General features: G+C 47.8%; 1 protein-coding gene across 2 annotated transcripts; it reads right to left on the reverse strand.

The window, feature by feature from the left end:
• Positions 1–11,356: 11,356 nt before the first annotated feature.
• On the reverse strand, positions 11,357–24,641 carry LOC149328711 (atlastin-1-like). 2 transcript variants are annotated; one of them, XM_089559669.1, is made up of 10 exons: positions 24,517–24,641; positions 20,598–20,928; positions 20,323–20,535; positions 20,030–20,248; positions 19,817–19,981; positions 19,708–19,764; positions 19,556–19,627; positions 19,351–19,497; positions 15,167–15,405; positions 11,357–11,512 (listed from the first exon to the last, which is right to left on the reverse strand). In XM_089559669.1, the coding sequence occupies exons 1-10, from the start codon at positions 24,585–24,587 to the stop codon at positions 11,506–11,508; spliced, it is 1,521 nt and encodes a 506-aa protein (XP_089415795.1). In that variant the 5' UTR covers positions 24,588–24,641; the 3' UTR covers positions 11,357–11,505. The 2 variants fall into 2 exon arrangements, with proteins under 2 accessions (XP_089415795.1, XP_089415796.1); XM_089559670.1 differs by lacking the exon at positions 11,357–11,512 and adding an exon at positions 13,135–13,730.
• Between the last annotated feature and the right edge of the window lie 1,211 nt (positions 24,642–25,852).

A 25,852-nucleotide genomic window follows, 5' to 3' on the forward strand; every position in this document is an offset into this window, starting at 1 on the left:
CGAAGTGGGAAGAGTGTTGGTAAAATGTTTAGGGGAATCCCCAAAGGTGAAGTAGATTTGTAATAAGGGAGTAATTACTCATTGGCATCCACCCAAGCGCAGCCAATGGCTACAAATGAAAGCTGTACAGTAGTTCCCTTGCCTGTGTTCAGCTTCGTCTACGTTCTGTGTGTTCCTTTCTGTGTCTGCGTTTTGTTATTTCGGCTGTTCCCACCAAGAAGCTGTACAGCTTTCACAGAAACTTCGTAGTTAAAAGAAGATTCGTTCTGGTCTGGGGTTCGAACCCGGACCACCGCTTCGCCGCAGCAGTCAGTCTACCAACTGAGCTGACCGGGACGGCAAGCTTATGGTGGAAGGGAGTTGTAATAACGGAGTAATTACTCATTAGCATCCACCCAGGCGCAGGCTGCGCTTAGTTATAAGGTAGCAAGTTGAGCTAGTTGGCAAGAATCCATATCAGAAAACTATGAAGACACACGAAGACAATAGAGTAATTCATATATGCGTCCTGTGGATTGTCCCACAGGGTCTGTGTTTTTTTTCTCTGTTCGTTAACGTACACATGCCTTCTTCATTAAAAATGGCATCCAATATGGTTAAGAGCCATACGAAGTGAAAGATCAAAAGCTATGTCTTTTTAAAAAGAAATACCTGGAGAAAGAAGGATAGTGCTAAGTAATGAAGACTACGACCCATGCTCTGTACTGATATACGTGAATAGCTTAACAAATAATTTTTTCTTAGCCGCTGATTTAGGATATGCTCTCCTAAGCTTTGAACAGCTTTCAACTTTTACAGGCATTTTACATTTACGCTGGTGACGCGAAAAATCTGCCTGAGTAAAGTGCGATTGGCAGGCACTACTTATTAAACAAAAGCAACAGACATGAGTACAAACTTCAGGAATAGCCCAGATGAGCTCAACTGGTAGAAAATACCGAAGGCTAGTTATCTACCCAAACGAGTGAATCCTAATAAAAGTGGCCACTCAGAGAAATTCACACTGGTTTCGGAACTCTAGGCGAAATAAATTAATGTTACCATATAGCAGGCGCTGACATCTATCCAGCGAAAAAAATTTCTGAAATGTATGATAATGCAAACTAGCGCACTTACTTGTTTGTGTGTAAAGGGAAGCACATTTTACATTCTGCGCGATTGGTTACTGTATGTTCTGCTGTTGCCGTGTTACGAAAAAAGCTCATGAGAATAATGGTAATGTATGCAAAAGGAATTGCTTACCATATGAACATCGCTAGGAATATTCTAGATGAGCTCCTTTTAATTTTTTTTCTTAACGAACCCCGTGTTGTACTTGCTAAGGTTTGAAAAAGAGAGACAGGACGTAATGAGCAAAAAAAAATGTGTGACCATGACAGAAGTACTGGCATCATTTCCTACGTTAGCGACATTGCTTAGGGAGTTCAAGATAATAGCAAAATTTGTACAAAATATTTCTGAATAGCAATCTGCAGAAAAGAGGCTATAGAAGTACGCTATTTGTTGTGGGGAAACCCCAAGGTGGAGATATTGCCGCAAAGCATTTATGCTAATCTACTTCACATTACGGAATTTTCTAAAACACTGGACAAACTATATTCCCACATAGAATTATTGATCAAATTGGCGGCGCCCTACCTCGTGCTAGCCGCTCTGATTACCTTTCTTCGCACAATGACTAACCCGGTTTTAATTCCCTCACCAGGAGGAATTTTTCTTCAACTACGCAGTTTCTTTAAAACGCTTCACAGGTTTTTCTTTTGTAGCTGTACGGCTGCATTCCGGTGGATGCTAGTTACCAATATTTTATGTACAGTCAGCGTCAAGTTCAACACGAACAAAGTGTTGAAACTGGAACAGCACATTTCCAAAGTTTAAAATCAGCGAGGCAGGGTACTAGCCCTCCTTTATTTTTACTTCAGTGGGGCGAAGACTGCTGCGTGGAAGTTCTGACTACTGCTGTATTTCTTCTTCAGCAGATGATAGTTGTCTAATCGTGTTCCGGTCTCAGTAATTTCGTTGGCGCTTCATTTGACGCTAATGGTACCTTTTAAGCGGGAAACCAGAGAAATTCTAAAGTTTTTCGAAAAGTTCAGTGTTCTAACATAAGAGAACTAAAAGTGCAGACCGTTATTTGGGCGCCTCCTTTCACGCGAAGTCCAGGTTAAAAAAAAAACAATACAGCTTGCAAGTACAGATAAGCAGCTGTTGCCAAAAGACTCACAGAAAGCATCGCGGCTATGCCACCATCATGTCTAGATTCCACGAAGCGGTTTCTTAAATAGAATTTGCACAACGGAGGCTTTTCGTGGACTTTGGTGATAAGCGCCAAATGAAAGGCGTGAAAGCTTCACTGCTCACTAAATCTCTAATGTGGATAATTTTCAGCCGTATGCTGCTTGTTGCTCGGTCTAGGGGTCCGGAGGAGGTTAAGAGGGGTGGGGGAGTTGAAAAATTAAGGGGGGCACTTTGTTGGCCTAAAGTGCGGTGAGACGAAAGCCTTAAGCGCGGCGTTGCTGCTTGTGTCACTGATGTGTGGTCCAGATGTTAAGTTTCGCCTCTAAGAGTGAAACGCGACAGCGTCTTGCAACGCTGCCAGGGAATCCACAGAACGCCATCGCCCTAGCCATCACGAACCCCTCCCTCCAACCGATTGCCACCCTTCACATAACCCCTGCTGCCACTTCGGAGGAGGCCGAAGAGGCCGCCATTGCCCTGGCCATCACACGCACGGAGGCCCGATATATTCTATCCGACTCTAAAACTGCCATACTAAATTTTCCTCGCGGGAGAGTTCACGTCCCTCCATTCCGCATACTGAACTCCCTCGCCGCACACCCACCCCGCCACATGGGTGCCTGCCCACTCCGGTAATCCCGGAAACGAGGCCGCCAACGCTTTAGCCCGAGGTTCTCTCAACCGGGCACCGGCAGCCTCCGACCTGGGGCTCTCGCGGGAGCGCATGCACTCATTAGACACTTTTAGTTGCTGCGTACGTAGCGACATTGCGTACGCAACGCTCCCTACGTTCCGTACGCTGTAAAGGACACCCCCGTCACACTTATAGTTGGCCGTACTGCCGTGCCGCCGCAGAGCAGTCGCGTAGCGCGTTGTGTTGTCGCCATCTAGTGACAAACACTGAAAGCGCTGTAGCGCTCGGCTGAACATTTTTCAGTTTTTGACAATATGAATAGTAGATTACTGTTTTTAATGGAGGAAAAAATGTATAATGTTTAATGAAGTGCAAAAGTAGCCACATGACTAAAAAAATTATTCGACAGGTGCGGTTGCTATGACGATAAGCGTACACAACGTTAGTTAGGCTTAAAAGGTCAAAAATCGCCTCATTATCTTAAAAACAAGGGGCATTTGTCCCTAATATTTTCGCGTGTGGGTGAGAGTAGACAAAATAAAAGCTAACAGCACAGTTTAGAGCGAGCCATCGCGTTGAAGAAAGCAGCGGCGAAGTGAAATCGGTCCGAAGCGGGCGAGATGGTCGCCGCCATGTTCTCTACGCAGCACGTAGCGTCCCGCGTTGCGTACGCTACGCTATGCTTTACAGCGGGCTGGCGTCCGCAACGCGCGGCTAGATACGTCGCGTTCTGCGCATGCGCATTCGTTACCCGCGGTGTCGTTGCGTACGCAAGCTCACTGCGTACGTCCAACTAAAAGTGTCTATTCAGTGAAATGACGCAAGCCTGCAAAGCTGAGCGTCGGCTCTACCCTGCACCCCATCCCTCCCTCGACCATTATCATCAGACACTTTGGTGACGGCTTCAAACACGCACCTTACCCTCCCCTTATGTACGCTCGCGCTATCACCTAGTCTTCACAAACCCCTCCTATACCCTTTGCCACCCCCCCAAAGCCACTCTCGACCATATTCTTTTTCTCTGCTCGGCGGATCCTCCCCCGCGGGGCCTGGAGCACCTTACCACTTGGGAGGCATGGGAGACCCTGCTGCGTTCTGAGGACCCGGCCAAGCAAGCCATCGCCACCGGCCGGGCTGCCAGCGTCATGAGCCTCCGGGACATGAACGTTTGAGTGCAGTGGGACCGTGCGGGGGCCCACGGACCTGCGTGTCCCAAACTCCCCAGTTGTAAATAATGTTTTCACCACCACCACCACAATCGCCCGGAACGGCAGCTGCCCGCACTGTAGTGCGGTGTCTTCTGACACCTATTACATGGTGTGGGCCTGCCCCTCCAACCCGGCTATTCCCCCCATCCCCAACCCAACCCGGGAGGACTGGGAGGCGACCCTGCTCGGCTGCCACGAATTACAGGCCCAACAAGCCTTAGGGCGCGCTCACACTACACCAAAGTTTCGGCGAGCGAAGCGGATTCGCTTCGCTGGAAAAAAAGGGGCTGTTCTCATTACCCCACCCGCGACGGCGGATCCGACGCGGAACTGCGGCTGCTTCTCGCTTTTTCACGAAAGCAGCGAGACCTCATGGCAGTTTCTTTTCCGGTATCGGGAATTCGCGAACGAAGCGAGAGCGCGCGTGAGCCCCGCAGACAGTTCGCGCGCTTTTGTCGCTGGTTGTTCGGCTGCACACTGTCTTGCGCCGTTTTATCGCAGAATGGCGAGCATTTCAGAGGAGGAGGAGATTGTTTCGATTCTTCTCTGCAACTCTGTAATGGCTATGCTGGAAGTGTTGCGAAAGGCAGAAGAAAGACCAGCTTCGCGGCGGAAGCGGTGGTGGGTGCGCTCGTAAGAGCAATATAAAATTTCCACCACACCTGATAACCTGCGCCAGGCGCTGATCTACAGGTATCGCCTTACGTAATCTCGTGTCTTTTTTCTGAATACGAGCGCGAATACTGGAGATTTTATAAAAGAATGTTTATAGAAATGAAGTGTTGGCATTTATTTCATTAGTGCGCCTTTCGAGAATATGACCCCATGTATCTACGAAACGACATCTGTAGGCCCAAAGGAAAATTGAAACTCCTTTGCTTAGTCCTTTCCTACAAGGTAATTAGGAGAATTTTTTATGAGCTTTACCTCCCACGAGCAGGAACCAAGTTTCATCTCTAAACCTTCGAAGAACTGACTGTAATTGGTTTCCACATAACCGGCGTGGAACTATAAATCACATCTGTTCCGCTTAAAACCAACCAGTTCCACTAAACGAGATGAAAGGAAGCTGCCTGTTTCACATAAATTAAGCTGGTCCATCTAACATGAAGTTAAACTCAAATTTAGATGTGGGTATCACAGGACACGCGCGCGTTACTAAAATTGTGCACAATTGAATATTCATCACATGTCACTATCTTAATACAAACATGCATGCTAACTGCAGGGAATAAAAAGTTAATTACTCCATTGGTTAAAGACGTGGCACATAAGGAGGAGCTCTGGGAAAAGATCGGCAAAGAACTGGGAGTGAGCGGTACGTACAATTGCTTTTATATCTTGCTTCACGCCGATACACGCGAGAATCGTTTTTTTTTTTTTCGGATGCCAGTGTAGTACGTTTCGCGTTGTTCTTCTTTGGGTGCGCCTCCTAGCATCACATGATGTTTAAATAAAGGCATTTTGTATTTGTATTTTTGTACAGTTCAGATGTGGTAACTGGACGCTCACATTTTCCTCGGTGTTATGAAGGTACACGTACGCTCGTAAGCGCACGCAACCAAGCTGGTACAGGAATCAAACTGATTATTGAGAGGATCCCCCGGCGGAGCCACATCAAGATCCTTGTCTTCACTTTTCAACAATATTTGGGATTCGACTTTCGCGACACGAAATAAATCGCTAAAAATGCATCGCGCTCACGGTCCGCCCCAGAGCTTGTCACGCAACGCCCAGCGCTGCTACCGTGTTGATATACACTCCAAGATATTCGTACGAGCTGAACTTGCATGGGACAGGAGCTGGCAGTGGCACAAGCAAAGTAACGAAAGTACGTCGCGCGTGCTCGCACGAGCTGTGCGTGCATGCGATAGATGCAAACAGCGGCATAAGCAAAATATGTGCGCCGGTTTTTCAGTGCGTAATGCATGCGTCGTACGATCGCGCGAGTCCGAATGCGTGGTATAAAAGATAGCAGCGGCGAGAAAACAACCATCATTCCCGTATGCTCAAAACGGGAAGACCACGCGAAACGTATACTGTATACGCCAAAACGTATACTCTACTGGCACTCGAAAACAGAGTTCTCAACAGCGGCATGAGCATGCGTCGTACACGATCGCGCAAGGTCCGCATGCAAGGGATAAAAGTTCACAGCATAACGAGAACAACGCGAAACGTACTACACTGGCATCCGAAAAAAAAAAAAAAACGATTCTCGCGTGTATCGGCGTGAAGCAAGATATAAAAGCAATTGTACGTACCGCTCACTCCCAGTTCTTTGCCGATCTTTTCCCAGAGCTCCGCCTTATGTGACACGTCTTTAAAGTTCAGCTGCCGCTTGTCGTAAAGGATTGGGTGTTCCTTTATAGCGTCTAGTAGCATCTCCACCGAGAAAGAGCTAGCCCGGCCCGCTGCCATGCTTGCCGCCATGCTAGAATTTGTCCGGACATGACGTCAACGGCCCGTAGTCGCTTCCGCGGCGAAGGCGGAAAAATCGGTCCCGCACCGATCACCCTCTCCGCGCCGCTTTCCGCCTTCTTCGGCGTCAAAAACGGCCGAATCTGGCCGAATCCGCTTCGCTCGCCGGAACTTTGGTGTAGTGTGAACGCGCCCTTAGTCGGGCGCGCCCGGGCGGCGGCCACCGCCACTGGGGTCCCACACTAGGGACCTCCACCTAGTTTTTTAAGGATCGGTCCCTTACGGGCTGATCGAAGCATACCTCCTGTCCTTTCTTAGTAAATGTTTTCACCACCACCACCCACGCCTTACCCGTCGGTAAATTGGTTTTTGAGGAAAGGAAATGTATCTGTCTCGCATACCTCGGTGTACACCTGAACCTCGCCCTAATGGGAAGGGAGGAAGATGGGAATGAACGAAGACACCGTATCACTAGACGCGTCTTTGTTCATTCCAAACCATCAAGCTGGCATGGCGGAGTGGTTAGCATGCCCGTCTCGCACGCTGGAGACCGGGGTTCGATTCCCGAACTCGACCAATTTCCTACTCGGTTTTATTTATTTATGTGGCCTGATTAGAAAGATTTATTAGGTTAATTGGGTGATTAAGCAATTAACTAACCTCAGTCCCACTTACTTGGAGCATCACTATACGATCCTTTTAATTGGTTACATGGCTACAAGGCAAAGTACAATTGGCCCCGTTGGAAATTCGCGCACTGTGACGTCACGACCGTTTCGACCAATTGAAAAGCGTGACATTTCTGTCGACAACTCCTGCTTACAACGATGAGGCATTAAAGGCTCCCGCCTTAAAAAAGGGTGCGGGATGGATGGATGGAAAAAACTTTATTGTTAATAAATTGGTGTTCTTGACCCTTCGGGGTCACTGGGCGCCGTGGTTGATCCTTGGTCCAGGATGCCGCACTTGACTGCTGCCATCGTGGCTCGGCGCACAAGGAATCGTTGCGCTTCCTCGTCCTCGCTGGCCAGCAAGTGCTCCCACTGCATCACACTCGGGTTGTTTACTCTTGGCTCTAAGCCTGCCTTAGGGCAGGTCCATGTGACATGTTCTAGTGTAGGTTTACCCTGACACCACGGACATTCGTCTCCATATTGTGTAGGGAAAATATTGTGTAGTTTGTGCAGGTGTGGGTAGGTACCGGTTTGTAGTCTGCGCCAGTCTACCGCCTCCTCCTATGGTGAGCCTATTGTGTGGGGCTGGGTAGCGTTCCCGCTGACCCCTGTAATGATCGAGTATATCTGAGTACGGGGGGGGGGGGGGGGGGGGGGAACTTGGTAAAAGGTGCCTATGGTGCAAAGTGCTGAGTCTGGTCGGTTGACGTACCCTCGAGCTAACTCGTCTGCTGCCACGTTGCCCCTCATCCCCTCATGTCCGGGAACCCACACTGTACTATGTTTAGTGTTTTTGTGTCTTCTCGTCGTGTGTAGAATATGATTGGCGGTGCTGTCGATCCTGCCTCTTGTGTAGTTTCTACATGTTTGTTTGGAGTCCGATACTATAGTGAGGTTGTGTCCGGTTGCGTTGCCGTGCGATATTGCCAGAGCAATGGCGGCTTCTTCAGCTGCTTCTCTTTTTGGGTTGTTTGTAGCTGCGCTGGTTATTTCTTGCGCTGAGCACAAAGGCACCTGCCCTTTTCCTGCCTTTCCCCTGATACAGAGCGAGAACTGGACGAAGCCATGGGCTGGACGGGCCTTCTTTCTTTCTTGAGTTGTAACTGACTGTAGCAAGTGGCTGATTTCTTCTCTTACGAAAATACATGTGCTCTATCATCACAATCGCAGTGCGTACCAAAGCTGTGCCTTTCTGAACGGCTTCTAATGTTTATATTCATATGCATTATCTCTTACAAATCTGTTGACCAACAACAAAGCGGCTTCCCAAGATGTCTCAATTATTAGTCAGGTTTATGCTTTTATTATTTCATTTTTAAGAATCCTCAAATTCAAAGAAAGGCCGCGTCATAAGGCTGTTGTTCTAATCCTTATATGGCGATGCCATAGCTGTGAATTGCATATTAAATTGTACAGACATGTATCTATTAAAAGTTTGTATGCATTCCTGCATGCTATATAAGCTAATAGAACATTTTCGTCCCTTTATTCGTGCAGCAATAAATACTGCAGATATCACCGATACAATGCCATCAAGTTGCAAAACAACAAAAGAAGGAAATGCATAAAACCAGGGCTGAGAAAAGGATGCAGTAAACTTTCGCAGCCCTCTCTGTAGGCACAAGTATTCTGCAACGTAGCTTGCAGGACCGTTCTTGGGGTGTGCTCGGAAAAAAAATGACATCCTGCGTAGGTCCGAAATGTCGCGCTGTAATATTAGAGTGAGAGAATTACATGGTTCACCGACGCGAAGTCCTGGCATCGCCCAAAAAGTGGAGGCGATACAAAACTTGCTTTTGGTCGAACGGCGTGACAGCAACAAAGGCAGTAAAATACTAAATTTTAACTAGTTATACTCAGTATTATTACTTACAACTGCACAAAGTAAAATGGAATAGAATAGAATTAAAAAAGAATTGGAATAGAATTTTACAATATTTAGAATAGAATTGGAATGGATTTGAAATAGAAAAAGGATAGAATTTCAATAAAATATGCAATGCTTTCCCTGGAGTCACACATACGTTCCTTACGTGCCCCAGTTAATTTTATTGAGTAATTTCAAGCAGATATAGAGTTTACTCAAAAGCATTTTATGAACCAGGAAGAAAAGTTTACTGATTCTTACCGTGGCCTCCCCCACAAGACGGGCGATGAGGAATTGACGCAGGAGCAAGTTTTCAAAGTAGAGTGTGGGATCAACACGCGGGCAGGGAGTGAAATTAACTTTGGCGTCGTAGGGACCTGTGACTGCGTGTGACGTCGCACAAACTGCGGGAAAATTTTTAATTTGGGCTCCACCCAGGCGCGTCGGCAGTGGGTGAGATTTATTCCTTCGTCTTTCTGCTAAGCAGGCCAAAGCCGTATCGACTTAGGGATCGTGGTCGCTCTCTGCAAACAACACCACTATCACTACTACTACGACTACAACTGCTGCTAATTATTTTAATGCTTGAAGAATTATCCCTAGTTCTGAAGGCTGACATTATTGAAGGCTGTTATAGAACTCACGTGTAGCCAATTAGCCCGCATTTGGCCGTGGAATCTATATCATTCACTGTAAAAAAAATCCTAGCAGCGCTAATACGCAATAGCGAAATCTTATCTTGCCACCCGTTGCCTCCTCCCTTTTCTTTGTCTCTATCGCAATTCGCCCCTTCCTCTTCTTCCCTAAACGTGGAGAGGAGGATTTTCCACTGCGCCACTTCCAACATTAGCAGGTGGCCGCTAGATGCCAAGGTGGGCAGGTGGTGGCCATTAAATGAATAAAATAGAATAAATTACGGTATATGAAACTATAGAAGGTGTAATTAGGATCTTAAGTCTCCCGATAAAGATTCCAAGGTAGAACGCACGGCTTTGTGAATAAGTCGAAGCTATACCACATTTTGCTGCAAAAACTGGTGGTCGCACTCTCGCGCTACACAACGCAGCTCTGTCGAGTGTGTTTCAACGAAAGTGCCGTGCGCAGTCACCGGGCCCAATTTGGCGGACGCTACTCACTGCAATGGGCCGCAAGAGATAAAAAAAAATTCACAGGGGAACTTAATTCAATTATTTGTTGGTAATGCCATAGCATTAGCCTTTATTATTAGCGTGAGCATTATATTTTAGAATTCGCGCCTTTAACGGAACTGATGTTATCTACGTACGGCATGGGGCATCACTTATGGTCTTGTGACGTCACGTGAGGCGGTTGACCTCCCATCCCTCAGCCAATGAAAACGCTCCGCTCTGCCAACTTCACTTTCCCCCTGCCAGTGGAAACGCTCCGGTCTGGTGGCGTCACCTCACATTAGTAAACTTGAATTCTCCGGTCTACTGACGAAACGAATGCACGAAACCCATGCGCGACGAAATCCCATGCCCGAATTTTAAAACTGGTGACGCATTTTGTCCCCGTGGGGCTTCTAAGAAAAGATACGAAGTCTACCTTCAACTGCATTATTTGCCTGATTTATTTTGGTTGTTGTTTTGTTTGTGTAAGGGCTGTTTCTATATAGTGCTTTCTTATTGGTTCTTCTCTGCTCACACCGTCACCCGGCATGCCCGTCTTATTTTTTTGTCCCCACCTTCCTTCCTGTATTCCGTGTCGTGTAGTTTCTAAGTATATTCAGGAAGCTCTCTAGTAGAAACTGTTCAGTGTCCTCTATGATTTGCTTAGGGCAGTGCATTTATTATGAAAGAGAAAACTGGAGAGGACAATTAAGCTCCGCCTTAAGATATGACGCGCAAACGTAATGCGTTAATTACAATCTATGCAGAAGGTCGTTCTTTACATTCACAGATCCCTGGGAGTCCTCATACCCCTCTTAGCCCAGTGGTGCCGCGGTTAAGTGATGCGCCACGGCCCTGCAGTGGCAGGTGCTCCCAGCGGTTGGGACTTTTGTGATCCAGGTTGTCCCGAGCACTGTGCCACATCACTCGACCAATGGTCAATTTAACTGCCACCTGCCACAGTGGGCAGTTTGCTCACAATGCGGTGGTGAGGTTGTAATGACACCGGTAGGTCACATGATCCAGGAGGTCCACCTGCTTCCTAGGTTGCTCTCTGGCCACCACCTTAAATGTCAAGCCCGTAATATTTCGCTCACAACGCCCACATGTATTTTCTGGTGTACGGGGCCTTTAACGCTACCCCTTTAAAATATGGACGGCTGACTTTGAAAAAAACAGAAAAACCCACTACAAGCCTTTTTATTGAATACAAAGATTGGGACATGTCTTAGAAATAGATCAAGGCTCACTCTTTCCTGCTATCGGTGTCTCGGGTGGCCCATATTATTCCTCTTGCGAGTCCAGGGGAAGGAGGTCGCCTTCAACAGCAGCATCAAATACTGCATCGGCAATGCAAGAGACAGTTCGCGCTGTTATCAGTGCATCATACAATGCTCCCGGCGCATAGCATCAGCTACTACTTGCAAGAACGCCGCTCGATTCTTTTTTTATCTTTCTCAAGAAGTCGAGAAAACAAATACGCAAGCAGCATAGCACCAATTCGTGCCTTCAAATGCAATACTGAAAGCCATATTCCTCTATTTGTTTCTTTTAACTTTTTTGCAGAGTCGGCTCCTGTGAGGATGCTCGCTGACTGCAGACTAAATTTCCTACGTGCCTAAAACAGCACAGCGGGATTTTGTGCTGGACCTGCCTAGTGGTCGGGGATCCGCCTCGCATGCGGCAGGTTCTTGGTTCGATCCCAAGTGCCGCCGGGTGCCCGCCGGTGATACAATGGGTAAAAGCTTTCACTTGCCTGGTGCTCGGCTTATTCGCCGTGAAATGCTTGGGAAGTGGGTCTTTGACCCCCCCCCCCCCCCCCCCCCGCCCCCTCGAGCAAACGAAAATAACTTGTTCCATGGCGCTCATTGGGAGCAGATGCCCTTGCGCCATAAATATTCATCGAAGTGCCTCCTTTTTTCTATGGGAGAATCAGACGCCGCCAGGCTTTTTGCAGACGGCCATCATCACAGGGGACAGATGAAGTGACATTCTTTACACTTGCAAACCTTGGTCAGGAGGCTCGACTTGCTCTTCTAGACATCTTCGACTCATCATGGTGTGCGGGTACAGTTCGGGATGCATGGAAATCAAGTCATCTGGTTCCTGTCCATAAACCAGGAATATCGCCGCTTGACATCGCATTGTACCGTCCAACTATATTGCCTAGTTGCGTGGGCAAACTCATGGAAAGGGTGGTACACACATGAATTGAGTGGTCTGGAGCGCTGTCAAATATGACCAGATGTAATATCAGGGTTTCGATGGGGACATTCGTCTATTGATAGCGTGATTGACCTGGTGTCATCAGTTCAACATCAGAAGCATCTGAGGCGCTCGGCCACGGCGTTGTGTCTGGATGTAAAAGGGACATACGACAAATTCACCAATCAAGCTATTTTGGACGCTCGGAAATCTGCAGAAATTGGTGGCCACATGTGCTTGATACGCGATTATTTATTCAACAAATCACTCTTTATGCCGACTGCGTACGGACCAACGTCTTCACATTTCAATTGTTATGGGATCTCACAGGATGGAGTACTTAGCCCAAGGCTTTTCCACCTTGCGCTTATCGGCCTCATAGACGTACTACCACAGTCGCCAGAACTACCTCAGTCTATGCGGATGATATTTGTATCTGGTCATCAGGAGTTACGCGACCACAAGTTAGAGGAAGGCTTCAAAGGCGGCAAGCATTCTTGCGACCTACCTACCCCTGCAAGGCTTGGAGATTTCTATTGAAAAACGTTCCCTTGCTGCCTTTACACGCAAAAGCATGTCTCAATATTACAAGGAAGTGATGGCTTCCTTGGAGTAATCATCGATCGTAATCTATCATGGAGCCCGCATGTCTCGTAGGTTAAAAGCCGATTAACAATTCATCATCATCATTTATTATCCCTTAAGGGCCCTGGTTTGGGCATTGCATAAGGGGGGGGGGGGGGGGACAAGAAAGTATGGTCATGGTCATATTTATACAGACAAGAAAAACACAACGAGGCATGGTGATGTACGTGCATTTCTATGATCCGTGCATTTTGAAATATATGGAGAACAAACGGACGAAAATTACACAGGCAGTTATGGTCCGCATACTTTTAACAAACAACAAAACAGTATATTCACACATAAAAAGGAAAAGCAATCGGGTACTGAACAAAAAATGCCGTGTATTATTTAACAAACAACAAAACAGTATATTCACACACAAAAAGGAAAAGCAATCGGGTACTGAACAAAAAAATGCAGTGTATTGGAGAAAAGTAAAGCAAAAGAAAAATGAAATCCTATTGCTGCTCATCAGTTTATTTAGAAAAATGAGCGAATGTTAACTGCCTGAATTTTGAGTTGTCACGCTCATGGACAATAGTTTCGGGAAGTGAATTCTAGTCATCAATAGCCAAGGGCAACATCGATCGTTCACGTTCTCTACTTTCTCGGGGGGGGGGGGAAGACGTTCAGTCGATGCTCCAGCTGTGCACCGCATTATTCATGGGATTTCTTCGGCACAGTCTCCCTGCACTTGGAAACTTGAGGAAAACGAACGAACGGCGTCTGCAAAGAGTTCAAGCTCAAGCTCTCCGGACGTGCCTCGGGCTGCCAATGTGCGTGTCTACAGCCGCAAAAGTACTCATCGCCCAGGATAAATCCAGTGACTACCTATATAGCAGTCGACGCCTTGTGAGCGCATATTACACACCTCTCTCGGATTGCCGCTCACCATCTTGCCAGTCGTCCTGCTATCCGGCCGGGTACATACTTTGAGAAAGTTATTGATGCCAATCGCGCCTTTCTCCCATCCCACTTTACACCAGCTCCTAGAACGTACTATGGAGCTTGCATCAACGTCGTGGGCTTCTCTCCATACCAGGCATCAAAAAGACGACTGATTTATCGCCGACAGCATTAAAACAGACAAGTCTTCAATATCTTCATAAAAAGCACGGACACCGAGAGCACGTATACACCGAAGGCTTAGTGATCGCCTCCAGTTCCTCGGGCTACGTGGTCATCCTCGTAAGAAACATAGTTAAGAAAGTGAAAACATCACACCAGAATTCATCGACTGGTGCAAAACTTACCGCTGTTTGTGTCATATTGAGCATATCAGTGAAGAAACACCTCGGCAGTGATTCAGTGATTCAAAAACAGCCCTCCAAGCCTTACAATCTGCTTTTCGCCATGGGTCACATGAACAGCTGGGCGCGGAAATCCCAGAGCTACACCACACCGCTATCAATGAAGGGCATGATATCGCCTACCAGTGGCTTCTAGGACAAAGCGGCATCGCAGACCACCAACACGGTGACGAGGCTGCACGAACTGCTCATCACGAGGGCGATTTTGTTTCTATCCCCATCTCGAGAGCGGACGCGGCGAGTAGGCTTCTAACACTGGCACGAGAGATCACGCTTGCCTTGTGGACTTCGCGCCAGTTTTCAAACCTGCGTTTACTATCCCTGGATCCACCTGAAGCTACGACTTCCATACATCTTACCGCGACGTGAGGAAACTTTGCTGTGTCGCCTGTGGCTTCGCGTGGCATTCACTAACCATTACTCTGCTGTGATCGGCATGGCTGACAACCCTGCCTGTGGCATCTGTAGCCGTGCTGAGACCATATCTCCTATTCTTTGTGAATGTCCAGCGTACAGTTCCGCAAAACGCCATGCGCTGGAACATATCGTATCGCGCCCGCTAACAGAATTCAAGATCCTTGGACACTGGCCGCGGCTATCAGTGGCGATGAGGGCCTGCCAGGCCCCCTGTGCTTCTTAAGAGTGTCAGGCCTGCACGACAGGCTGTCATTTTGCCGAAGTTCTTTCTCCGTCTGCTTTTTCGTGTCTCTCCATTTTTTCCCTCAGCTTTATATTCCCTCATCCCTTCCCCCAGTGCAGCGTAGCAAGTTGGTTTCATCTACCGGTTAACCTCTCTGCTTTTCTTCCTCCTCCCTGAAAAGAGGGAAGGTAAAATCAAAGAGCGATACTCACCACGCAGTGAACAGACGTTCGATTCGATCGAACAGAGGATTTCCAGCAGCACTTGCCGCACAGGTTGCCAAGATGACAGCGGCTTTTTCCTCCGGGTCCAATGAAGGAAAGAAAAGAGGTGCAAACTGAATGACATTGTTAACCGTGCGCAAAACCTCCTTCAGCACGTCGAGTCTCTTCGCTTTCATTGGATCCTGCTCGTTCCGCTTGATGAATTCCATGAAACTCTCGTTGATCGTCTGCGAGGTGCAACTTGAAATTACTTCCCACGGACTCATACAATTAGCCAACAAGAAGGAAGTGCTTCAACACATTAAATCCAGTAGGACTTCCCACAACGCAGGCGCAATATATTTTTACGAAGGATCCTTCTGACCTAACCCTCTATTGCCACTGGATCCCGTAGCTGCTAGGTTTCCATTTTCGACCGCTGCTTGTGCGTAGCTCGCTTGCACCTCTCACGGAGGCAATACCACACTGCGGACCGCACAGGATGCTTTGGTGGCGAAAAACGTATAATTTAACGTCCTCTACAACTGATCGCCATGTGACCTTCAGCCATGCGCCAATGTCACCACCACAGTGATCGCATGTGTGCTATGTAGCCTTATCTGGTGCATATGCTTTGCATATCTCACTTCAGCAACAAGCACTCGAATTTGTAAAGCTTGGTAGACTATCAACGCGCCAAGTATTAGCGCATTGCTCTTTACGAGTTGGTAGTTTGCGAGTTGGTAAAATTGAGAAAGCATGCCGACTTCGTAAGAATACTATCAAAGGTAAACTATCTAAAATTTTACATATGAATGTTTACGTTTGTATCGGGGCCAGTTAATCCCGACTTTAGCTAAACGTTGCGCTAACATAGCCGGTTTCGAGGAGAAGCCCCACGCCCTAACTTCAGATGCCCGTTGGTGTGCTTGGGGGAGACGGGTTAAGCAATAGCCAAATCCAGGCCTAGACATTTTTGCCAGGCTTCAGGAATCGCAGGTGTAGTGAGCTTCAGCAGGCTGAAATAATCAATGTTCGCCTATTGGGCGGCTTCAGCACTGTAGTAAGGCTGTAGTTGAGCTGATTGGTTCTTGAGATCACTCATTTTAAAACTGCGCGAAGAAGACGGGACGACAAGTGGTCCTGCTACTGCGTAGTCTTATTTCCTATCTTCTGCCCCTTGTGTAGGTACCCATATTCTTAGCCTTTAGCCACCCATAGCGCCCATTTACAACTGGGCTGTAGCGGCATTGTAAAGCCTGCATCCAATTCTGAGCAGTAAAGCTTCATGAAGAACTAAACAGATGTATTTGTGCATATGCTGTGCTCAGAACTGTTTAGTATTGCAATCTTCAAATATTCATTGGAAAAGCTAGGTCACGGCGGCCATGGCCATGCGGTTTAAGCTCCGCAAACGCGGTTCTGAGTGCTTCCGAATGCAGCTGTGAGTACTTCAAATTGTTCCTAGTAAGTGCTGCCATTTCAAGCCGAGAATCATGGACACTACTGGCATACAGACCCAAGATTCTTCACTGGTAGTCCTTCAGTGTAATAATATATAAAAAGCCTCTTTAAATATCCGGCTTCCTCTGATGCTGCGCTCGAATAACAATGTAAACTTTGCCTCATTTTCGGTTATATGGCCAATCACTTTTACATTTACACAGAAACAGGAAAGTGACCAAATTTCTAAATATATTCTCTTATAATGCTTTTTAACGCCCTTCTCAACTTTCTAACAGCAAGGAAATGGTCCAGTTATAAACTCTTTTAATGCGCCACATCCATGATTTGAGCAAACAGAGACAAAGCGAAGCTTGATACTTTCTTCTTGGTTTATTTTTTGAAGTACACACAGAAAGTAATAATAAAGATAGTGTCCTGCCAAGAGTCATGTCCGTTTAAAAAAAAGCACCGCGTTTATTTACGCAAAGAAATCAGCTTCGATGCCGAAACAACATTGCCTGCGTTGATGGGAACTCCCTTTCAGATGATGCTGCTTCTCAGCCACCAAGCGTACAAGAAGAAAAAACATTTACGCTTCCTTTCTAAAGCCTGATATTCGCAGCTAGCTGCTACTGTGTCCAGACTAAAGCGAAAAGCATAAATGTTTGCTATGTTTTCGCATCTCTTCCATTTTCGCCGCTTCCTTAATAATTTTCTACACAGCACGGTACATATCTCGAAGATACGTTTTTAAATATGTGCATTCAATAGACAGGCCTTCATTCAGGCTCAAACGTCGAGGTGTCTGGCGGACCTTTCTTATTAATGTCCGCTGCATGATGTCCCAGTAGAATACTGCATCTTTACATTTGATTAAAGAAGGACTTCATTGAACGCCGCATTCCTTACAATTTTTCACTTTAGTTATGTCAGTTTTTGACAATAGAAAACAACGTGATTACCGGCTTTAGGTTACAAGCAGCTAAGTTAACCTGCTATCTTGTGCAGATGACGTTGCAGTGTTCACAGTTGATCAGAGTAGCATAAGCGAGGCTGTCGGGTGCTTACGCGAGTTCAACGAAGTCACCGGCAGCGGGGTTAATTGGTCTAAGTGCCTTGGACTCTAGCATAGATGGTGGCCATCCCACACGGGCCATTTTGCAAACGTACTGTGGCCGACGACCCCGGGGAAGTACTTAGGCGTTCCGCTCGATGCTTATCGCGAAAGCGAAGAGTATAGGAAAGCGCAAACTAAAGACGCACGTGGCAGACCTGAGAAACGGAAAGGCAATGGGCCTCTCAATTATCGCCAAGGTTAGAGTCTGAAATTTTTTTTATTACCAAGCTCTGGTAGGTAATAGAGGTTTTTCATTGCTCTCGTATGAACATTCAGAAGCTACACAGGATTTTTGCCGTTTTCACAGTTGCTTCCGAATCGGAACGTTGTAGCAGAACGAACCTGTTCCGGCGGGTCAAAGACGGGGGGCTGGGACTAGGGCACCTAAGGCAGCTGGTGAACCATTTTTTTGTTTTTTCGTGACGTCACAGACCCGTTCTCGCGCACCGTGTGCCAATTGAGGCTGCGGCAATTGCTGCCAGAGTTCATTGAATCCACAGAATCACCCTCAGGTGGAAATTTTGGTTACAACTAAGGGATTGTAGCAAGTGTTAGGTTCTTATCTGCACGTTATTCCTGCGGTTATTTGTACAAAAATAAAAGGAAAAAGTTGTACAGTGATCTTTGTGATATTGTTTTCCCGGACTCCATGTACAGGACTTTGTACACTAGAGGCCCGGGAAGTGATGTTTTAAAAAGTGTGAAGAAAATGCAGGTGCCACCAGAAGTGAAGACCTTTTTCTTTTTAAAATTACACACCGGGACGCTACCAGTTAAAAAGTTTTTACCATGGGGAACACACTGCTTAATTTCTAAACAACCCGAAACAATAGACCATGTCTTTTTCTGCATTGCTGGGAAGGGGTTTATTTTTGGGATGTACTACAAAGCACCAATAAGAAAAGGGCTACCACTTGACGCCAAGGGAACTCGTTGTTTAAGCACTGGTAATGAGGATGGGGTACCATTTGATCTCAAAATGCTCTTGGGCCTCCACTGTATATGGCGCTCAAGAATGGCAGGCTATCATTACGATACAGATGCACGACCTGCCAGAACTTACTTCTGGGAGAGAATGGACTGGTTTCCTGCCATCCAGAAAGCCGCTGCGGAGCCTCCCGATTGGACCTCAAGACTAAAGCCGTTGTGAATATTACAGGAATTTTAACCTGATGAAGCCAGAGTCGTGCTTTCTGACCACGACAGTGCCGTATGTATATAGCGTTATGTGTATTTTTGTTGAGTGTTTTTATTGGGGTAAACGTTATGTGCCACAGCCAGGCAATGAATAACAAAAAATAAAAGAAAAAAAGTGTCGAGGTGGAGTGGCACCGTCCCCGTCTCGCATGCAGCCAGCCCGGGTTCTATTCCCACCTAGACGCTAATTTTCTATTCTTATTATTTTAATTAACAGTGACGGTTGGTGCGGACACTTTCGCGGACAGCCTCTGTCTACAACTTCCGCTCACGCCACTCATGAGCCTATAAAACTTTACGCCTCAAATTTTAATTGTGAAACTAATTTGAGCACTAAAAGTACAATGCATATAAAAGTGATCCCACTCTTCCCTTAATTACCTTGCGTCTTAAGGCACAAATAATGATAATAATAATTATAATAATAACCAACCACACTTAGCTTGTTCCTCCACGTCTGCTCTAGCTTCTTGCCGCCCAATTTCAAGACACTGTCGAACTTTCGAAGAGCAGCCTCACGTTGCTCCTCGTGGCCACGCCTTATCTCTTCTTGGCTGGGGTTCTTGAGCTTGTCACACAGCTGCAGAAGCTCCCAATGTGTTATGTTATATACAAATGCTTACCCATGATTTCTTTACCTCGTTCATTTCACGGACATAGAACTCGACTGCTTCCCTGAGTGCACACACGTTGTTTGCCACACCAGTCGCCTGAAAGTGATTAAAAGATTCGGCGATGGCAATGAATTGCAATGATGGCATTGATTCTGCAATGAAAAGCTGCTTCTCACCTCTTCCAGAGATTTGGGTTCAGGTATGTTTCCCATGCTGAAAGCATGCCCGTATACCTGAAGAAAAGAACCAATTATAACATGTGCAGAAATTAACATGCAGCCATACCTGAATGTAGGTGAACAGACTGCCGCAAGTGATAGTGGAGCCATTAATTATTTTCGGCTGCAACTTCCTTGGGTGTAGCACAGCGGATACGAGCTTGTCTGAATTTTCTATAAAGCCTCGTCGAATGTCGCACAAGCGACCTTCGAACTCTGGGTCTTCTGCCACCTGCACAAAAAGCAGTTAGCACTCGCACAACAAAGTGCTTCGGTGTACCTCAAGGCCAGGATGGGGCATCAGAAAGCAAGTGATCTCCTTGAAGGAGCACCTGATGGCTTTTCTCAACTTCTGCAGCTCCTTAGGCTGTTCACCGCAAACCTGTAGACGCTTATTCAGGAACAACCGGCCCCCTTCTTCACCATAGGCGTACTCGTGCGCAGAACTCCAATCTCTAATCAGAAACAGCAACTTTTGGAAGGGTACGTCGGTCATCTCCTGCGTCAGAATAGGCATCGTTAAGGAGTTCGGGTCATGTACGAAAATCAGAATTTATTCTTTTGAGAACAGACCTTTTGTACCAACTGGCCATATTCGCAGAAGAGCTGCAGGTGCTGGAGGTCATCCTCTCCAATGTTCTGAGAAAGGTTGTAGATCTGGACTGAACTCAGCAATGTGCTGAGCGCAAAAATTGTCACCGATTCTTTCATTGTAGATTTCCCATCAAACGTGCCTTGGGTGTCCATTAACACAACAGCCACTTCCTCTCCTTTTGCAGTAGGCACCTGCATTCATTGTTCATTCAATCAAACATTACGCATCGTAGCAACAGATGGGACGGTCTCACCTGGAAGACTTCCCTCCACAGCTGTATGCCCGTTGTTTCCCGCTCGGATCCTCCGCGCCAGCTGAAGCCATCGAGTGTGGCCTCAGATTCGCTCAGCCAGTCACTCGTGCATCGGTTCCGCAGGTAGCGTATGAAGAAGTTAAGCAGGAACGATTTCCCCCTCCGAAACGCCCCGGCCACTGAGATCACCACTACGGGCTTGTTCTTCACACGGTCACACAGCAGCAGTTCTTTCAATGCTGCCACATCAAGCTCGAAGCTGCTGTCCGGCTGCTGCTCCTTGAAGACAGCCACCGCTTCGCCCCTGCGCGGTCGGTCCTCCATCGCGTTCCTGCGCATGTAAATTCCGGTTTTCATATTCTTACAGCGACACCTAAAACTGCATCCTGTAGTTCTTTAGGTAAGAGTAGGAAAAATTGATTTATTCTTGTCTTATACAGGGCGTTTTATTTAAACTGGCAACAATTATTAAAATTGGCTTATCGAACTAAAACATAGCTTTCTTCGGCATAGCATTGTCAGTGACGTAGTTGTAAGGGAATGTAGCGGCCTAACACGCGATTGCGACGATAGTCCGGCCGAAAAACAAGAAGACTAGCGAGAACTTACAGGGCACGTGGGCAGAAGAGATTCGGCACACAGTCTGGTTTTTCGTCTGGCGAAGTGGGCCTAAAAATATATATTTGTGGACACCGGGCAATGGTGTATGCCTGGTTCTCATACGCCACAAATTGATGACTGCAGACTTCGTGCCTTCGCTCTCAGCTCGCGCCCGGCCTCTGCCTGAGCCACTTTGCTAGGCCTCCCGCTGCTCTGAGCCCGAGCCCCGCCCTCTTCGCCTTTTTTGCCTCTTGTGCGTCATGGCCCCGGATTCCGCCCCCGATGCGCCGCCTTCTTCGCCGCTCCAGCCACTCCATCCTGACTCCGGGGTATGTGTATCCTCAAGCTTCGCGAATTCTGGTCCTCGGACACCGAACTTTGGTTCATTACGATAGAATCATTGTTCCGTCGTCACCGCGTCAGTTCGCAGTTGACCATGTACGACCATGTCGTCGGAGCGCTCACGCCTACTACTGCTCCCATCGTTCGTGACGTTCTACGCTCCGCCAGCCGAGCGACTTCACGACCATCTAAATGCTGCGCTCATCCAGCGCACCACCTACACAGAACAGGGTTGACTGCAGCAACTTGCTCCCAACGAGGAGCTCGGTGACCGGAAACCTACAAACTTACTACGTAACATGCGCGCGTTGGCTGCAGACCAGGATATACCAGCCGACAGCGCCGTTCTGCGGGAACTTTTCCTGCAGCGCCTTGCACAACAGGTGCGCATGCTGCTGACTGTGTCTGCATTCCCGGCTTCGCAGACCCTGGCTCTGCTAGCCGACAGGATCATGGAAGTCTGTTTTCTATTCGTGGCTACAATGCAACATCCTTCTGAATCTCTGACCGCCGGTGCGGCTGCTGGCAATCTCTATTCCCGGCTCCTCCATGTTAACGCGGAGCTCACTCGGCAAGTGTGCAGAATACAGCTGATGTTGCTGCTCTCCGCACACGCCGGACGCGTTCTACGCTACATCGCCATTCCAACCCAGTCATACCGGCCGCCGTTCTTGCCCTTCAGATTCGATTTGCTGGTACCACCATCGCTACGGCTCTCGTGCACGGCAATCCCACCAGCCCTGCTCCTACGCCGAAAACGTTCAGGCCAAACGCTGGCGGTGGCCGGTGTTCTCGGCCCAAGATCAAGTCGCCTCTTCCATGTCACCGACCGTAGCACCAAGATTCGCTACCTCATCTACACTGGAGGCGAGCTCTGTGTCCTTCCTCATACGCTGGTCGAGTGCCGCCGTCCTCCTGCTTCGCCTCCGCTCAGCGCTGACAACAAGTTGGCCATACGTACCTAGGGTCAACCGTTGGCGAATCTCGACATCGGTCTCGAACACATCTTTCGCTGGGTGTTTGTCATCGCGGACGTGCACCAGGCAAGAATCGGAGCCGACTTTCTATGGCACTACAAGGTCGTCGTCGACATGCGGCATTGCCGTATCTTGGACTCCCAGACGGGCTTAGCTCCACCGCTCCAGCTTCTCCAGGCGCCCGCCTTCGTTTCCGACCCTTGATCTGGTGTCGTTGCCGAATTTCCGGATATTTTTCGACCACCCTCTCTCTCCACGCATAAGCCGCACTTAGCGTTACACATCATATCGTCACGATGGGCCCTCCCGTGTTTGCCCGGTCTGGTCGCCTCGCACCATATCTTCTGGCCGTCGCCAAAAAGGAGTTCGAGCGCAAGCTGCACCTGATCTTTATTCGTACCTCCTTGAATCCTTGGGCCTCACCACTTCACATGCTGCCCAAAAAGAACGGTGACTGGCGGCCGTGCGACGACTACCGTGCTTTAAACAAGGCCACTGTACCAGACCGTCACCCCATTCCTCACATCCAGGATTTTACGTCGGCACGGCACGGCTGCACTATCTTCAGGAAGGTCGACCTAGTGAAAGCAGACCCCCATAATCCTGTGGAACCCTCGGATATTCTGAAGACCGCCATTATAATACCCTTCGGTAAATTCGAATATCTCCGCATGCCTTTCCGTCTCCGCAATGTCGCCCAGACCTTTCAACGTTTCGTCGACCGGGTATTGTGAGGTCTCAGATGTTGCTTCGCCTACCTGGACGACATCCTCGTGTTCAGCCCCACCCCCCGAGGCTCGCAAGTTCCACCTACGGCAAGTGCGCGCACGCCTCAATAAGTTTGGCCTTGTGGTTAACGGTCCCAAGACCGAGTACGGTGTCGCGGAGTTGAAGTTCCTCGGTCATCGCGTAAACGCCAAAGGCATTCGCCCGCTCCCAAACCATGCCACAGCCATTCGTGAGTTTCCTTAACCGTCCACCATAAATCAACTACGCGAATTTCTTGGCCTCGGTAATTATTACCGCCGATTCATCCCTCGCTGAGCTAGCATACCACAGCCTCTCCACGACCTCCTCTCGGGCCCCAAGACACCGAACACTGCTGTGGCCTGGACAGACAGTGCTGACCGCACTTTTCAACCCATCAAAGAAGCCATTGGGTGCGACGCTACTCGTACATCCCAAATGTGACGCCCCATCATCTGTCATGGTTGACGCACCAGACATCGCTGTCGGTGCGGTGTTGCAGCAGTTAGTTGCCGGTACAAAAATGAAAATCATGCTCAGCGTAGCATTTTTTAAACGGGTAATATGAAAATTCATTATATGTTATACACTTCTGTGCCTTCCTATTATCACAAAATTGTAGCATTTATGTGGTGAGCTTTAATCGCAACTTGCCGGAAAATGTGGCCGTCGAAAGTTCCACATGTGCTGAGCATTGTTACTCTAAATCCAGTAGGCAATTTACCGACCCAAGCTCATTTCTTCCTTGTTTTGACTTGGATGTCATTAATTAACGTTTGTTTTCAAGCCCACTCGGCGATGTTTCCAGGAAAACAAATATTTCACTTCGCGCACAGCTCATGCTCCATTTAAAGAATGCGGCCAAAAATATTATGCTTATTTTGTTGCCTCGTTGGTATCTACGCAGGCTCTTGTTATTATGTAGTATTTGCTCCAAATATTAGCTTATCTATCCAATGTTCAGAATATATTTTATAAAAGATCAACTACCAAGCAGTACTGCATACATGAAAAGTGGACCAGTGATGGCTTCGGAAGGTGTACGCGTAAAAGTACCGACGCTCCAGTTAAGCGCACTTTATTAGTGCAACCATTTCGTCAGCAAGCAAAGAACGCAACCCACTACAGGCGGTAGGCCCACACTTAACTCACTGAAAATGGCTCAAATTCCCTGAAGCAGTGTTGGCACATCCCAGCGAAGAAAGCTTCAAGATAAAATGTCACATGTTTTACACTGATTGAAAAGTGCTCACCTGTAAGCAGGAAATCTTCTTCGATGGACAGTGCCGCTGTGAATCAAGACCTGCTTATGACGAGCAGTCATTTATACAGAAACTGAGCGCACTGCCTCCGTATCTTCCAACAGGCCCTGAGTCACCCCTATGCTGGTAACTGGTGATAAAAACAAGAGGCCGATATACAACGACGAGGCAGTTGACGTCGTTATCGTAAAGGCGCTATAATCGATAAGGAAGCTCTCAGTCGAAAGACTTGGTTGCCTTGAATCCTGCAAGAGTGCCTATCTCGAACGTATCTCACCCGGCCAGTGCAAATTCTTGAAAAGAGAAATAGAGCTAGGATTTATGGACACAAGCGGCGCCACTCGATATGCAGACAGCGCCAGTTTTGTAGGAAACGAAACGGTTCATGGTTAACCCCATTTATGTGCAAATGTTGGGGGGAGCTGGTAGGTTGCTTCTTAGGTACTGGGTTAACGAGGCAACGATTACCGCCCTCCCTACTCCACCGCTGGCCTTCCGCAACGCAGTGAAGAGCCATCCGTATCCATAGCTATCGTTACCCCCATCACTACTTTACTTTATAGTTCATGTAGGTGAGAACCGCATCGACACAATTATCAGAGGTTCGCATTTCCCAGTTGAGCCATTTTATGGCGGAAGTATTACGCCGAAACATGTTGGATGGAAAACTCAGGATAGGCCCTCGATATCCGAGCTTCATGCCAGAAATGTGGGCCGCAAGTAACGCGCTTTCGCGAGGATTACTGGGACTATTTCGCCGCCGGCGCAGCCAATAGTAACGCTGGGCGGATTTTCGTCGCTGCATTGTCTACTGCGCATGCGCAGGACACAGGAGGGAGCCGGCCTCAAAACGTTTGACGTGACCTCATCTCCCGAGTTCTTTCCTGCCAGCATGAGAAAAAAACTATCCTGACAGAAGTTTATTTTAAGCACCACTTTTGTGTGTTTTCTGGCATACTTCCATGTCCACATCGACCCAAGCTGAACACACAGCCTTTTAAGCCCATGCTCTCTATCTCTCCACGCTCCAGAACCCCGGATTCCTTTCTGCTGAGCTGGATTTTTTTTTTCTTTTCGCAATTTCGGGGGTCAACCGGTTAATCAACTTTGCCAGTCATCATGCCTGGACCAGATTCAACCTGCTCACCTTAAAACCATTCCCACTTCGCACCCTCCTCTCCGTCACCCGGCCTTCCTCCTCGAAGGGACGACCCTATTTAAACGCCGACAGTGATGGCGTTTTGCCAAGACGACAAGTCCCCTTGTCGAAACGTTGGTAAGCAACCTGCGGTTTTACCCTTTTTTGTTCTCTTTGTAATTATCGAAA

Source organism: Amblyomma mixtum, chromosome 9, assembly GCF_055824585.1.
Source record: "Amblyomma mixtum isolate Tamu chromosome 9, ASM5582458v1, whole genome shotgun sequence".
NCBI classification, from domain to species: Eukaryota; Metazoa; Arthropoda; class Arachnida; order Ixodida; family Ixodidae; genus Amblyomma; species Amblyomma mixtum.

Coding starts and splice junctions, on each gene's coding strand:
- LOC149328711 (XM_089559669.1), bottom strand. CDS start 24,587: ATGACTGCTCGTCATAAGCAGGTCTTGATTCACAGCGGCACTGTCCAT. Junction 20,249..20,322: donor ATGGCCAGTTGGTACAAAAG/GTCTGTTCTCAA, acceptor ATTCTGACGCAG/GAGATGACCGACGTACCCTT. Junction 15,406..19,350: donor GGAGGAACAAGCTAAGTGTG/GTTGGTTATTAT, acceptor TGCACCTCGCAG/ACGATCAACGAGAGTTTCAT.